The sequence below is a fragment of the Lates calcarifer genome, linkage group LG10 (genome assembly GCF_001640805.2).
Source record: "Lates calcarifer isolate ASB-BC8 linkage group LG10, TLL_Latcal_v3, whole genome shotgun sequence".
Lineage (NCBI taxonomy): Eukaryota > Metazoa > Chordata > Actinopteri > Centropomidae > Lates > Lates calcarifer.
The window spans coordinates 22,333,157-22,349,189 of record NC_066842.1 but is presented as its reverse complement, the minus strand read 5'-3'; the positions used below and the strand labels follow the sequence as shown (position 1 = coordinate 22,349,189).

Here is a 16,033-nt window from a genome sequence, read left to right as displayed (position 1 = left end):
TTGTTCCAGGTTTCTTCCAGCCCACTGTGCTCTTGGGAACCTTCAATGTAGCAGAAAGGTTTTTGTAGCCTTGCCCAGATCTGTACCTCGACACAATCTTGTCTCTCCGCTCTGTAGGCAGTTACTTCAAAAGCCAATCAAGCTGTAGAAACATATCAAAGATGATCCAGAGTAACAGAGGAATCTGAGCTTTAAGTGTGACAGCAAAGGATAGTGACAAATGACGTTAGCTCAGCTGACTTGGACAAGATTCTGTTCCATGTACTTTAATAAAAAAATAACCACATGTAAGTGATGCCTGAGAGCTTTTCTAATTTTTCATCACATGTGATCAAGAAAGTGACTAAATATGCCACTGTGTGTTATCTGAGGCTACCTCTTCAGGTTGTCCTCCCACCTGCTACTAGTTTAAGGCAAAGGAGTGATCACATTATCCTGTTGAAGGTGTGACACACAGTCCTCCCACGTAATTTTTCCCCAAAATCTCTAGAAAACAAACAAGCACACACACACACACACACACACACACAGAGTAAACATGCAGTACAAGGGAAAGCTCTTTATTTCTCTGCTCAGACTTTCACCAACAAAATAAAGCTCCAACGCCTGAGACAGCAGCAAACAGTCCAGCATCTTTCCAGCATGATGTCACTTTGAAACAAACTACTGATGAGAAAACACATTACGTCACACAAATTAAAAACATTATTTTTCAAACCACTCAAACTTTGCATTGAACCCAAAGAGAGAAAGAAGCGTGTCCTGCCCCGGTACTCTCTCTCTCCTCTGCTGCTGATAGCTAAAAAGGTGTGAGTCATGTGACACAGTCTAAAGCAGTCTCTTCCTTGCTCCACAGCTGTCAATCACTGTTCCCTCAGCCAATAGCACAGCTTGCAGTCGCTGTGGCTTGGGTTGGGAGTGGGGTGTGAGGGGGGGGGGGGGGCAGGATGTCATCAGGGTAGGCATTGCGGGATTGGTGGCTCGGCTTAAACTGCGTGAGATGTGATTAAGGGAAGGAAGGGTGGAGGTGTCATGTTTAAGTGCCACAATAGCAAAAAAAAAAATCACAAATAGATACACAGATTTAGTTCAGAATAGAGTTTAAATTGGTTTGAATGTTACTGCTAGGATTATATTACTGGGCTGATCTTTGTCTGGTGACAAAGAGCAACAGTTCAACTCACAGCTGTGAAATCAACAGGAATACTGAAAATGTTTGCTTGTGTTGTCAGTGTATGGACATGATATGTACTTGTGTGGCCTGTAGGTCCATTTCTGTAAGCTCTGTTTTGTGTGTATGTGTGTGTGTGTGTGGTGTGTGTGTGTGTGTGTCTTTATGACCTTTAATCTGTCTGTGTGAGTGCATGTCTTTTGTGAGTTTACCTTTTCTGACTGTTTGCAAACCATTCTAAAGGCAGGCAAACATGCTGAAGACGTGTGTGTGTATATGTGTGGGTGCTGTTGTGTGTCTATCTGTAAGCCCTGCTGTGCCGGGGGTACGGCAACATGATTGTATCCACGCTACCTTCGCTGTCCGAGCTGCTGTCAGAGTCGCTGCTGCCAGAATAAACCCACAGTCCCGGTAAAACGCCGACGCACACGGCTGCCGACGGCAGGTGTAACACACCTTGACTGGAGCTCAGGGGAGCTGAGGGGCTCTTTGCCGTCAGGCCGGGGACTGTCTGTTGATCTTCAGCTCCCCCTGCTCCTCCTCCTGCTCCTCCCTCCTGTTCTGAACAGCACAACACACTGTCAGATTCAGAGACTATACATTCACACAGGCAGATGATAGAAAAAATGAGCAAAAAAATGAGCCAAATGGAGAGTGAATGTTGGACAAGTGAATGCTAAGGTTACTCTGTGCTCTGCTGGATGTGTGAGAAGGTAAGCTGCCAATACACGTGCTATGCCAACTTTTGCCTAGTCCACAGGTATTTATTATCATGGGATTTTCCTCCTTCCCTCTTATAACACTATCCCAGTCTACATGAACATGCAAAAACACACTGCCAAGAGTATTACAGACAGCTGGTGATATAACTATATAACAGAGAACCATGTGGGCCAATCAGAAGCCTGAAAAAGGGTAGCACCAGTTCAAATAGGTTAATAACAATGGGGCAACAAAGCTAAAACCTCAGTTTGTCTACACATCAACACTAAACACTGAATTTCTGAAAATGTTTATACTAGAATGGTTCTGCAATAGGTCCATTTTCAGTGACGTAAAACACAGTTGGGGAAAAATGCACAGAAAAGCTATGTTTAAAAAAAAAAAAATACCAGTGTAGCTGGGGAATAGGTTTTTGTAGTAATGTCAGCACTGTGTTTTCAGTGTTGTGCTAATGTTGTGATAATGCCAAGTCAAGTAGCCCCTATTAAAAAAAGTAAGTGTGCCTGTACACTCTAAATAATACAAACTGAGCTATATAACCAAATTTCCCAAAACCACTTTGCATGCAATTTAGACAATGACTAAAAGGCCACTTAAAGATACATTAAAATAATACACCTCTTAATGTAAAGCTGTACTATTACATTTTTTTTTATTAACAATGGGTTAAATAATTATGTATAATATGAAAGGTGTATTTCATAGTGCCAAAACCCAGATAATTATCACCAGAGCTTTACAGAGCTCATTGTTTTCATTTTACAGCTCAAAACTTTATTGCTTTGATTCACTCTCTGCTGTAATCAGCCTGGTTTCCAGTAGGCAAAAGGCAGTTGTTTTCAGTGAAACAGCTTTACCTGATCAGCTCCAAACTGCCATCAAACAAAGATAGCTACTAGCTAATGAACTAGCACCCAGTGTTGTCAGAGAGTAAAAAAGGAGCTGCTCTGGATTCTATTGCTCAACAGTGAATTCTTGATGCAGCGCCCACTGGTAGCACTCAGTAATTACCTCAAGTGTGAGCTAAGGTCAAACTAGCCCCCTCAGGTTTAGGTTGGCCTTTGTGTGAGTTTTTCTTGTATTTTCACTGTGAGTCACGCCTGCCTAAAATCTGAGTAAACAGGGTCAGATCGAATCTACATCAAAGAGGGTCAGTTGCCATTTCTAGTTTAGGGCAGTTTTAGCTCTGCGTATGGAAGAGAGCACAGACTCCATCTATGCATCATCATTCAGCAGAGCACTGAGCTGTATAGGAGTTTGTGTAAATGATTGCACATTGTAAAAGAGGTGTACAACTCAGTTTCTGTCTGCTTCAAGTAGATATTCCTCCTTATAGGCCTCAGGCTGCAGCCCACCTGTGTGTCTGTCTCCATTTCCTGTCGTTGTGATTTCCACCTTCTGTTTCTTACTGCTGTCTGATGACTGGGAGGAACTGGGTGAGAGAACAAAGAGATTCTGAAAACATTTTAAAGCCCTTTTAATCAAGGTCTCATTTTGACAATAGCTCGAAAGATTAGGTCTAATGTCACATGGGTTGCTCTAAGTAACAAACCCACAGAGAATCACCACTCAACTCTGCAATTACCCTCAGCCCTATGGAGTGTTTTAGTGTCTTTGAGCTCACAGTTTTTGTTTTAAGGCCGACAACTTTAATATTGGGACTAGCAACTAGCTGGTGAAAACAGTGAAGCACTGAGCAGCTAACTTCCCTGAGCAGTTGGTGGAGACCAAAGTAGAGCTAAAAAGGTGAGTGAAAATTGGATTCACATTTCATCAGGTGGAAAAAAAACTCTCCAGATGAATACTGATGTTGCTTCATATCTAATGGATATGTAAATGCTAACAAAATTGCCATATCAACCTTGTGTTGCATCTATAGCTTGTTCTGCTTCCCTTAAGTACCAAAAAAAATGTATGCAGGTTTTCTGTGTGCCTACCTGCGTCTCTTTACAGCCCCAGCCAATAAATGGGCCTGGGACAGGTGGCTGGTCCTTTGCTCTGACCCTGAATGTTTAGGTGCTGTCTTCTTTTCAGGCTCTTTGCGGCTTTCAGTGGATGCTTGCTTCACTAGAGCGCTGTGACAGTATGGAGTTAAGATTAATAGACTAATGGAGCCTCGGAAAGGGGACAGAGTGGGGGGCTCAGGGGCAGGTAGACACATACAACCCATTCAGCCACAGTCAATTCAGCAAGTAACATTCTGTCCTCCCTTCAGGGGGGAGCCACTACATCTCTCCATCGGTGCGCTGGAAAGATTGACACAGTTCTGAGAGGCTAAGAAAAGCGGTCAGGCAAAGAGGCAGAGCGAAGGGAAGAGGGACGAGTGACACAGATAAAGAGGCTAAAACAAGGAGATAGACAGAGCTCAGGAGACATGAAATAGGGTTGAGATCTAGAGACAGAGGAGCATAGACACGTGAGAAGACAAAACACACAAGGTGGAAGACAAAAGGGAAAGATGGATGGGGACCAGCAGACACAAGATAAGCAGTCCTAATGTTTTTACGTATTAACTGAGGTCTACACCTGTGTGTGTGCATGAACTTTGTGTTCACAGCAGCAAATGACTGCTTTAAATCGTCACCGTAGTTACCAGGCTATGATACAGTTTCCACGACAACCCATTCTCTTCATCTGCAGACAAACCTGTCTGTTAGAAACCTGTCTGCAAAGACAAAATGACAGAGGAGAACAGAGGAAAAGCACAAGCAGAACTACTGGACATAGAGTGAAATGTGCAGAGTGAACATGCAGGGATTTCATAGGGTGCAATATATATGCTTTGATCTAACGACCAGTAGCTGTATGTACTGTATGAATTACATATTACAACTGTTTATGAGTTGGTCATTTTCCCTTAATGCATGAATTCTTCTAATCTAATTCACATTTCATTTTCATGGAGGCAAATTCCAAATAAGAGCTGAGAGGCAGCTGACAACAGAAATAGAAGAAACAGAAACAACAGAAATCATGGAGACAGACCAGTGAAAGACAAAGTGTCTTTCACCTGAATTATAAATGTATCGATTATGTCTATAAAACATGTCTATAACGTAGAACAGAACCAGAGAGCACAGTCTGGGTCTGATGATTGACATATTCCTACTGGATCTTTTTAAAGACCCCACAAATATATTGACATATATCTTTGATCTGTGTGAAAAATAGTTTAGTTTCCTGGCTGTTTCTAGCAACTCTTACCACAGATGTCAGCAGGACAGATACAGTTACCTGCTACTGACTGGTTAGTGCAAAACTTAACCAAAAAAAAAAAAAAAAAACACCACAACATGAACACAATGTCTAGCTACATGTATGACGTCAAACAAAACTTTCAATCTGATCATTAAACTACAACAAGAAAAAAAACCTAAATCACTTCAGACAACACACAGAGATACCTTTACTGTTTATAGACAGAACAATGTGTGTACAGCATAATGCTGCTCTCATACATAAGCATGGATTATAGTTTAGAAGGTGTGTGTGTGTAATGTTAGCATGATGCAGTCCCAGCAGGAGCTTGACTGTGGTGAATTGCCTGATGCTGCCAACACACAAGCTGCTTATCATACATGAACTAAGAGACTCCCATATCAACAGCATGCATGCCTTTCAACTGTTGAAAGCAGCACAAAGCACACAGAATTACCTGAAAACAGCCTCACAGCTTTAACTAAGGCAGACTGAAACACTAAATAAGAAACTCTGAGAACTGAGAGAACATCACAATCACACTTGTCACAAGTAACAGTTTAACTCTTAACTCCTGCTGTAATACTTTAAAATAAATAATCTTGGATGCATTAATGCGCAATTATCCATTGAAATGGCACTTTCTTCAAGAGACTGCAAGACTGCAACTTATGACACCTATGACTTCTATCGACTTATGACTTCTATCAACCTCTATCAGTAGGAAGTAGTAAGTGCATTAACACTAACAGATTTCTGGCACAGCTGATACCGCCCACCCTTACACACACAGGAGCCTGTGACTGACACAAACAATAAAGTCACATTTTCACATCTGATATCAAGTGAGCCGGAAAAATGAAGCAAACGGGAACGTCTACTAAAGAGGTACTATACCACAATGCAAAACACTAATAATAATAATAATACTGCTTTGTCAGCTTGAGTATAAAAAAAAGTTTTGAGTTTTGAAAAAAAAAAAAAACCTTTCAGCACATGGCAAAGAAATTGCTGTCTGGTCTGCATGCATATTATGGATATTTCTTGTTATTTGCCTGACAAATTACACATCTTGCCTCAGCAGGTTCTTTTTTGCATTAGATTTATGATGTGTGGATTAGGTTAGTGAAAGGGTTTGCTTAATTTTTAAAGGGATAAAGTCAGAGAAAAGTATCTTAGATTATTCTGTTCTGGAGGCAGTGAAGTCCACTGGTGCTCGTCACACAGAGGTTTACATGAATTGGTAAGTCTATTTTCATTTAGATTTGTACTGAAATGTGTTAATGTGTGGACACTGTCCTGAATCTGAAATGGGCTTGATATATTAAGGCTCTAAGGCTGTAGCCTTAATCCACAACTTCAGGTTTCCATGGTGAATTCCATGACTACTCTCTTCCACTTGTCATTTCATAAACATCTAAATAATCAAGACAAATTATTTTCTGCAACTGCTGTGGGATCACCTACATCTCAGTGTTTATTTAAAATGCACTAAATCTGTTGTAGCTGACTAAAATGGGGAATAACAGATTAAAATATTTAAGCAAATAAGCTCGGAATGACACTGGTTAATGACATTTTTTATATAAACAAACACTTTGTAAAGGATATTCTGTATTCCAACAGTTCCTGCTTCTCCTCGTCCCTGCGTTGCTTCTCTACCAGGCTCTGTTGCCGGGAGACCTCGTCCAGGAAGCTGGTCTCATCCTCATCCAATCCCCTCACCATGTTCCCTGTCACCATGGAAACAAACATGCTCTCAGCACATGGCAGGAGAGTGAATTTTTCAGAAAACAAACTAATAGACTGCTTTAAATCCATACACAAGTGACCTTCATGTAAAAGCGCAACGTTGGGAAGATGTGTGACATTTACTGTGGATCTTGAATGACTGACACTGTCAAATGTTTTCAACTGTGTGATCTGTCAAAATGAAATCTCTTCACTAAAAATATCTTCATATGAAACACTTTTAAACATGACAAAACGCTCCATCTAATATTGCTCTAAATACAGTGAAGAGATTAGTAAACTGACATTTAAATGCTTTACATCTAGAAAACTAAAATCACCGCCTCACAGTTGTATATCTCTGCCAACCAGTCAAGTTCCACTTTACATCCATGTCTGTCCAGACTATCATGAAGTGTGTATTTAGTCCTAATTAGCATATCAATCTTTGAGCTGTGGTCAAAAATGTGTTTTGTGAGGTCACAGTGACCTTGACCTTTGACCACCAAGATCTTTTCAGTTCGTTTCGTTCGTTCAGTCCAAGAGAACATTTGTACCAAATCTGAAGAAATTCCCTCAAGGAATTCCTGAGATATCACATTCACAAAACAGTGCTGAATGTATGGACAGACAACTTGTTAACATAGTGCTTTGGCATAACAATTAGGGATGCACCAATATCACATTTTTTTCAATCCAATTACAAGTACAAGTACTTACTTTTGAGTACTTGCCGATACCGAGTATCAATATGAGTATTTATTAATGCCATTACACTTCATACATTTACTTTAAAACGTGTTTTATTTTCATCAAATATTGCTTCATTCTTTGGCTGTAAGAAATTGCTGTGACTGACCCTAACCCTCTTTGAACACTTCGTGTTGGTTTTTTAGATGTTTTATCAGATTGCTTGTGTTGAAAGTACTCGCCTTCGTCCCTCCTCTTGACAACTTTGCAGAGCATAATTTGCAGTCCGCTTTATTTTTGTCACCATCATCCACTTTGAAATACCTCCACACCGCCGACATTGCTCCTCCTTGCTCTCAATTAGCACCTGACCACCCAACTGAACGTCACACTGCCATAAAGTGGTGTCAGGTGCTGTGGTACTGGCACTTTTTGTGGCACTTTTATGAATACGAGTACGAGTACAGGAACAGGGTATCGGACAGATACCCGATGCTGGTATCGTTATTGGTGCATCCCTAATAACATTTCAAAGAGATTAGGCAGTAAGAGTGAAATCATGAGGTCTGCCTGTTGCAAGCCGTTATAACATCTCAGCTGTTACCAATAACACAATTAAAGAGGTGCTACAGTGATTTGTCACTTCCATGATGTTGGGGGACTTGTGAGAGACAGATTAAAAAAGATTGATGCAACACAGGCCGAGATATCCTGAGTTTTACTCCCCAGTATTGCTCAAGCTTAAAGAATACATAAGCACATTTTTTGAGTATCACCCCTCATTTAATCAGTCACCCCCTGAATTTGATCAGTGCAACAGCATTTAAAGAAAGCGTGCGGTTGAATTATTTTTCCCACTCATTTGCACACAATGTCAACTTACATCGTCTAGGTACGTACACATTAAAACTGTGAAAACTACAATTTAGAAATTGAGTGTTAGAGTGAACTGTTTGCCATGCCTGTTTATAACACACAGCTACTGGGTCTGTGTCTTGGTACAGTATTCAAGGAAAAGTGTTTAAACCTAGATGACTGGCAGGGAGGAATGAATGAAGGTAAAAGTCTTAGTAACAGCAGAGAAACAGAGAGACAAGAACCCACTGAATTTGAATTGCTCCTCATATTCCTCTTGCTTCTTGTCTTTCTGCTCCTGCAGTCGCTCAAAAAGGGAACGTGGGTCGTACTCCTCTTCTGGGGCCTCTGAAAAGCACACAAACAAATGGATGATTGCACAGTTGTATGTATGTTAGAGGTTTGGTGCATTTTGGATCTGTGAACAAATGTATGTGTGCTTACCCTCTGGGTCATCAGGTTTCCTGACTTTCTCCCACTCCTCCTGTCTCTTCTTTCTCTTCTCATCGAGTTCTGCCTCCGACACAAACTTCCTGCTGAGGTCCACACCTGCTGCCCCTCCCCCTGCCATTACAACTGCCAAACACACAACCAACATGTTATTTTTATCCAAAGCTGGGCAAAGTCTATTTCTGCTGGACCCTTATAGACTAAGAGGTGAAGAGGTCTGTAACATTGGTTGTCAATGGGTTTCCTCTGGGACCCCGTGCAGAAAATGTGTGGATCCAATTGACCTATTCTTTTTCTGTGTAATCCAAGCAAATGATAATCATCAATAAACCTAATCCATTAAAACTCAGCTTTTGTCTCCTGAGCAAAAGCCTGTACAACCACTTCTGACAACTACTGCCCAAAACCATTACTTAGCTGTCAGTGTTAACTGATCAAAACAACCTGAGACTACAATGCATAGATGCACCTGTTTAATAAATGCAACATTAACTACTTCTCATGCAACCAATAATGTATGAATCTGTTTGTATGTGAACATTATGGCATCATCAGAGCACAAAAAATAAATAACAGTGCCTCAAAAAAAATTACATTGATGCTATGATATCAGAATACATATACTGTACATCTTTTAATGCTCCCACAGTTAAGAGCTTTTTCCACATTACTGCAAAACACATCCTTGATTAATCCAGATGCATGTATTTTCATCATATTCCTCCATATCTGCTGGCTGAGATCAATGGCAAAAGTTGAACTAAAGTCACACTCAAAAAGTCACATCCCTAAGATGACACACAAATGTGTCAAATAGGTCGGCGAGATTCACTTTAACATATCTTTGGTGGAATGATGTTCGCAATGAAATGCAAGTCACTGTTACAGCAGATGCAGCACACCGTATGATGTTATTGTTTATGTTTTATCACTTCAGTGAGATAACCAAAGAGCCAACAAGTGCAAACCAAATCAACTAGCTGTGTGAAGTTATTTGTTTGTTTGTATGTAAACTGATGTTGTAATAAAGTTATTTTAAAAGCTGAGGACTAAACTCTACTCAACCTGTGAGGTTTTGGCTCTCCCTTGTGGTCATCTTCAATCGTCACAAGTACGATTACATTAACATTCTAGCAATCTGACGAACTTGTCTTTAACGATAGGATAGTGCAACCGCTGCACGACGAGGTGACTGAGTTAAATACGCGGTCTGCTTAATGGACCTAAGCCTCTCGTTTATTCGGCCCTGCTCATTCACTCAACGTTACCCAGGGCAGCGGTAACAACGTTAGACACTAGTGGTTAGCCTTTCAAGCCACGCAGCACATTTGTCCCACGATACAGCAGTTAACCAATACTGCTGCCAATCTGGTGTACAACAGCCAGACTGTCTGTCTGTCGCTGTGGTTTAGATGGTCGAGCGGTAATTCTGTGAACACGCAGATGCCTTGTGTGCTGTCTGCAACCCCAGCTAATGTTAGCTTCATTAGCATTCAAGCAAACTGTTGTCACCATTGTAAGTAAAAGAACATAGTGTCATGTTGGGAAATCCGTATTTTCAGATGCACAACCGCACATACTTGGGTTTCGGTTTAGAGTTGTTTTATATCACGTCGAATTATGTCAGTAACCCCGTAAACTTACCAGTCAATGTTGGTTTACTGCTCCAAATCAATGACGTTTTGAGTCACTGTAAAAGTGGTTCGTCAGAAATTTCGACGTGCGACTTAGTTCCGACTCGCCTTTATTTCTTTTTTTCTTCATGAGAAAAGAGCGCGGTACCAAACACTTATTAAACATACCTGTTATGACCAGTTCTCTTTACACATATTATTCATGTTTGTGCACTTGTTTTGAAAAAAAGAAAGAAACTGCCTATGTATACCGTATGTATATTATTTATTTAGCAAAATATAGAAAACTATGGAAATGTTAGTCTGAAGATTGAGTCCTTGGCCAATGACTGAACATTATTTTTAATCTTTTACAAATTGGTGAATGAACTTTTCATAATCCAGTCTATTCCCGCTGTCTGCTGTATTAATCTCTAGTCTAAACAACGTGCAAAGAACAGTCCTGGTAATTAACATACATATAATCATACAGGGTCTTAAGTAAGTCCGAAGTTTAGCCAATTTAAGTTTATATGTATACTGGACTATAGGTGTGTAAAGAAAAACAGCTGACTGTTAAGCTCAAGTTCAACTGTGTCACTATCTGTAGCACCAGTGGCCAATAAGAGACAGGGATAATTAACTCACAACACATGAAGCTGTTGTATCATCCTAACTGTATGTATTTGAGAGTGTATGTATGTTTTTTGTTTTGACCTTACCAACTCAAAACTGATCAGTGGTTTGATTATTATAACCAGAAAGTAACATATAAGAGAAAGGCAGAGAGAGAGAGTGAAAGAGAGAAGGGAAAGGAATTCCCAGCTTTCTCAGCTTTTTGTCAGTTACTTGCTGTCTGCATTATTTCTTGCTTACATGCTAATTATTTGTACATGTGCTTTTTAAAAATCTTGTTTATCATAGACAGTGGAGGTTCAGTACATGAGGCCAGAGCACTCGATTTTAACATGAAGGGGGGTAAGTACAATAAGAGAAACTCTCATCTCTTAATTTGCATCCTTTTTATCAATAATATTATTTTCTCCACTCTCTGGGTTATTTCTCATCCTCCTCGTGTTTTCCTTCTGTTTTCATTTACAGTATCAGTGCAAACACGTCAGGCTGAAGGTTAAACTGACAGACTTCATCATTGTGTTTTCTTAGAGGCTATTCAGTTTCTGCAGGGCTCATTCAGGATTTGAATCCAAGACCTCTTTCCGCCCAAAGCAAGAATCATATCCCTAGACCAACGAGCCAGTTTTCTCAAGGCAGTCATCTCATAGATTTTAACAGCAACCCACAACATGATTCACTGTCATGTAGTTATAGTGGCAGGATTACTCAAGAATCTGGAGGTTCTTCTATCATGGAAGGACTGGATAAAATTCCTCATAATCGAATGAACACTTTACTCATGTAGAGATTTGGAGTACCAGTACTTTCCAGGTAGTGATAATTTCTGTTTGTTTGTGCACTTCTTTCATCTGCATATATTCAGCTGTATGTACACAACATTGACTGAACTTGAAAGTCATAGGCTGAAGTCTTGTTTTTTTTTTTCTCTTTTGCCTTAGAGATAAACTGTACAATTATTTCTCAGCTGTGTGTGACTCCCAAGGGTCAAAAGTAGGGCTCGTCCGGGATTTGAACCCGGGACCTCTCGCACCCTAAGCGAGAATCATACCCCTAGACCAACGAGCCGACATGTACAGCTGATCACATCTGTGTTTCTTTGCTGCTGAGACCTGTAATTGAACTCTTCAGACTGTTGATGTGGCAGCTTGGGGGTCGAAATTATTTCGTCTGATCCAACAGCGCCCCCTGCTGGTCTTATTTATGTTTTTTTTCTTACTGTGCATGACCGGCATGTCCCACAGGCCAGTACACCAGGATTTAATTTGAGAATGATAGGCATTAGCGTAGATTAATTATATAATACCGATAATGACTGGATTTTGAAATGGAAGGATATTTTGCTGGGGATACATGAACTATATAAAATTTTGCTATTAAAAATCAACAAAGGTTAAAACTAAACCTATTTTGGTAATGTATTAAGATGCGAACAGTATAGAGGAGGACAACGTGTTAAATAAATTAAATACACTGAATTTCTTTAGGGCTTCAGGGTTAGTAGAGTGCTGGTAATAAGCACCCTATATGCACTGCTGCAGTGCATTTATGAAAATGATTTTCTGCTGAACTGCAGAAAGATGAAAAAAATTCACAACAGATAAAAACAGTATTAGGAAAACTCCAAAATAAGTTTGTTTCATAATCAAATCCACAGAAACAGCTATCAATATAAGTTATGTTGTGTTATTTCTTATTTACTTGACACTGATGGAAAAATTAGGCACAGACATCTCTAGGTTTATTTGTGATCTTGAAGATGGGGCCCAATTTTTTTTCCACTGGATATTTGAGCCAAACCTGATCTGATCCTTCTGTTCTGTGTTAAAGAGTTGAGGATAAAAATATAGCTATAGTGTTATTCAAAGATAAAGCAAAAAGAGGTGGTTCAGTGTAAAATAACATCATCACACCTTAAGTAACAGAGTAATGGCATCCATTACAATAATAAATTCTATTGGGATGACAGGCAAAAAAAGACAAAACAACAACAACAAAAAAAAAACCCTAATAATAGACAACTGTCAGAATTAAATACAGGTTTGACAAAAATATTATGGCTGAACTATTTCAAGAAAATATAGATTTATTTTTGTAAATATGTCACAGTTATTCCAGATGAGATGAGGGAAACTGTGCTTGGTAATAACAGAGCAAGCTAATGTGTTTCTAGTCATAATAATACTTTCTCAATATTGTAGTTGGATGTAAACAAATAAGGAGGACCACTTAAAATATTTAACTTGGAATTAAGTTCTAAGTTTAAGTTTTAGGTAACATTGATTTTTTTTTTCAAAAAATTTATTTTAAAGGAGCAGTTCAGGGTAAAATCTCCAGCTAAGTAAATGCTATTCATTATGAGTTTTTCTTATTATGAGAAGTTTTTAATTTTTTAATTATTGGCATTTTACCAGCAGATTTACAAGGAATCAGCATTTAGTGGCCCAGCTATCTGAAACATGGACAAGCTCCGCACTCAGAGTTTTTGTTTTTAAGTAAATGTTATTGCTGGAATAATGCAATAAAAAAAAAGTCAACAGTGCCATCAAGTGATGACACTAGAAAACAACATTGTATCTTTTAGTAATTGTTTCACTTATGCAGGGAGTTTTTTTTTTCAGTAGGTTTTTGATGGACACAAATTAAAAGATGACATACTGAACACAAAAATGTTTTATTTAATTGTTACATTTTAGAACTGACTGACAAAGCAATGTCTTAAAAATATAATACAAGAATATTTAATTTCACACATAGTTTAAGACTGGGACACTTTTATTTAGAGTATTTTCAGCAGAAACTCATAAAAGCTTTAAATAAAAACTTAGATAGGGTGACACAGGAACTGAGTTCAGGTGAAAACACAATCGCAATGCTTCAGGACACAGCCACATGGCTCTGCCAACCTAATGACAGAGCAACAGCCCTACTGTGTTGGAGCCCTTTTGCTGATATTGTAAATTAGAAAAACTACGAATAAGGCAGCTACTGGTTAATGAGTCTCTCAGCTCTCTGGTGGCGGGAGAGCAGCCCTGCGCACAGCTTTGGTGAGAGCTTGTTGGACGACTGGGTACAGTTTATAGCATCCCTCAATGCAGGTCCGAACCCCGGCTGTCAGAGTCTCTTCAGTCATTTCTCCATCTGATTGCAGCCCAGAAATCTGGTTCAGGCTGGGGAGGAAAGCAACAGTCAGACCTCCCTGGTTCTCGCTGCTGACTGAGCTGCAGCTGTTTTGCTCTGTGTAAGTAGGATCAACCACGTAAGAGGCGCCATCCTGGCGTATGGAACAACCAAGCACCAGATCATACATTTCAATCCCTGCATCTGCAAGAGCAAGAGAAGCGCATGTGACTGCATGGGCCAGAACTGAACCGCTGTTCTCAAGAACCATCACATTGACCTCAATCTGAGAGCGGGGGTATTTGTGGAGGCACACTGCTGGCTGTAGGCTCTCCTGTAGCATTAGGGAGAAGTCCTTGTCCTGACTCCCTTGGATCCAGGAGCCCCTCTCCGGGCAGGAAAACGGGGCGAAACGCATGTCAGTTGTCAATCTAGATACAGAGAGAAAGAGAGGGTTTTGTTGTCTTGATAAACTCTTCCTACAGTGGATACCACAGGCACACAAGCAAATACATATTAATATTAAAATTAATGGGGATGCTGGGAGGCAAACCCAGCTAAGCTCAGCTGACTAACATGTTTCAAAGTGATATTAAAAACAGAAAATATGATACAAGTTACAAGGATTTTTAATTTTTAATATATATTTTCAAAACAAATTTTCTTAGTAGAGTTGACTCTATCTAGTGTTTCATTTTTAACAGTACAGCATGGCATATTAATACTGCACCACCTCTTAATCACAGTGATATGGCCACTGGTGCACATTTATCATCAGTGGGCATGTTCATAAACATTCGTTTCTCAGATCACAATGATACACACATGATTAGAACTTTGTTGCATTTAGAGATATTGATGCTGATAACTTTTACTTGGTCCAGTTTGCAATGATACCATTTGACCTTAAAGCTCCTGTTGTTTAGTTTTATGCTACACTTTAGTCTGACATGAATACAAAACGAAGACTGCGTTTTACTGCTTATGAATTCAGTGTCTTTAAATGTGTGTCCCCTGTGTTACAGACCGATAAATAAGATATAATAAATAAATCACCACAGACCTTCCACATTTCATGTCGGTCTCATCTTTCCGCTCGGTCTCTTTGGGGCCATACACGCAGCACATCAACTTGGTGTTGCCAGCTTCGATGTACGCGGACCCTTTAGCCTGGCTAACCAGCCCGCACCGGACAAAAACGGGCCGGACGTCCACTTGATCCCGCTGCCGACCGTCCGGTCTGGGGGCCGCGCGACGGGAGAGCGGCCGCAGCTTTGCACAAAAACAGAGATGGACTTTGGGATACCTCTGGCCCGCGAACACGTTTGGTGTCAGTCGGCATGGTCCTGTTTAACGAAAGAAGCCTGACGGCGGCAATAGCAGCGTGTGACCAGGTCCTGCACGAAATTTGTCCCCCCGGAAACACTGCAGACAGAGAACTGATTCCGCCAATCCGTGGAAATTGAATGAAACTACATCAGTCTCAAAAATAACTTAAAATAATTAAAAATAACTCTTAAGCATGTACGACTGGAGTAATGAGCACTAATCTTTAACATTATTATGTCACAAAATCACAAATTATTAGAAAATTGGCGACACATTTCGTGATGACAAAGCCAAAACACAAACACCTACACGAATAACTGTAACAATTAAAAATGAACACTGACAAAACTTTATAACTGAACTTTGTAGTCACGAATATGTGCACAGCCACCTCTCTTTACCAAAGAGATCCTAAATGTCTATTGACACAGGTGACTTTACATTGCATCAGCCAAAGCAGGGAAGTTCGTACCACTGATGTGGCGGGCTCGGCTAAGATTGACAGTGTACTGGTCCAATA

At 40.0% G+C, this 16,033-nt stretch overlaps 2 protein-coding genes and 1 non-coding gene across 3 annotated transcripts; all 3 read right to left on the bottom strand.

Annotated features, from left to right (window-relative positions):
* Positions 1-544: 544 nt before the first annotated feature.
* psme3ip1 (proteasome activator subunit 3 interacting protein 1) lies at positions 545-10,532 on the bottom strand. The gene is made up of 7 exons (XM_018703608.2): positions 10,463-10,532; positions 8,813-8,944; positions 8,618-8,716; positions 6,704-6,825; positions 3,832-3,971; positions 3,250-3,326; positions 545-1,732 (listed from the first exon to the last, which is right to left on the bottom strand). The coding sequence occupies exons 2-7, from the start codon at positions 8,937-8,939 to the stop codon at positions 1,470-1,472; spliced, it is 828 nt and encodes a 275-aa protein (XP_018559124.1). The 5' UTR covers positions 8,940-8,944; positions 10,463-10,532; the 3' UTR covers positions 545-1,469.
* Positions 10,533-12,060: 1,528 nt separating this feature from the next.
* On the bottom strand, positions 12,061-12,132 carry trnap-agg (transfer RNA proline (anticodon AGG)). The gene has a single exon. It is a non-coding gene; the product is annotated as a tRNA-Pro (tRNA).
* A 1,587-nt stretch (positions 12,133-13,719) lies between these two features.
* exosc6 (exosome component 6) lies at positions 13,720-15,945 on the bottom strand. Its single transcript, XM_018703564.2, is given in 3 exon segments — positions 13,720-14,615; positions 15,248-15,430; positions 15,432-15,945. Coding segments are annotated over 3 exon segments (825 nt in total). The 5' UTR covers positions 15,527-15,945; the 3' UTR covers positions 13,720-14,068.
* Positions 15,946-16,033: the final 88 nt, after the last annotated feature.

Coding starts and splice junctions, on each gene's coding strand:
- psme3ip1 (XM_018703608.2), bottom strand. CDS start 8,939: ATGGCAGGGGGAGGGGCAGCAGGTGTGGACCTCAGCAGGAAGTTTGTG. Junction 6,826..8,617: donor TGAGGAGCAATTCAAATTCA/GTGGGTTCTTGT, acceptor CCATGGTGACAG/GGAACATGGTGAGGGGATTG. Junction 1,733..3,249: donor AAATGGAGACAGACACACAG/GTGGGCTGCAGC, acceptor TGTGCTGTTCAG/AACAGGAGGGAGGAGCAGGA.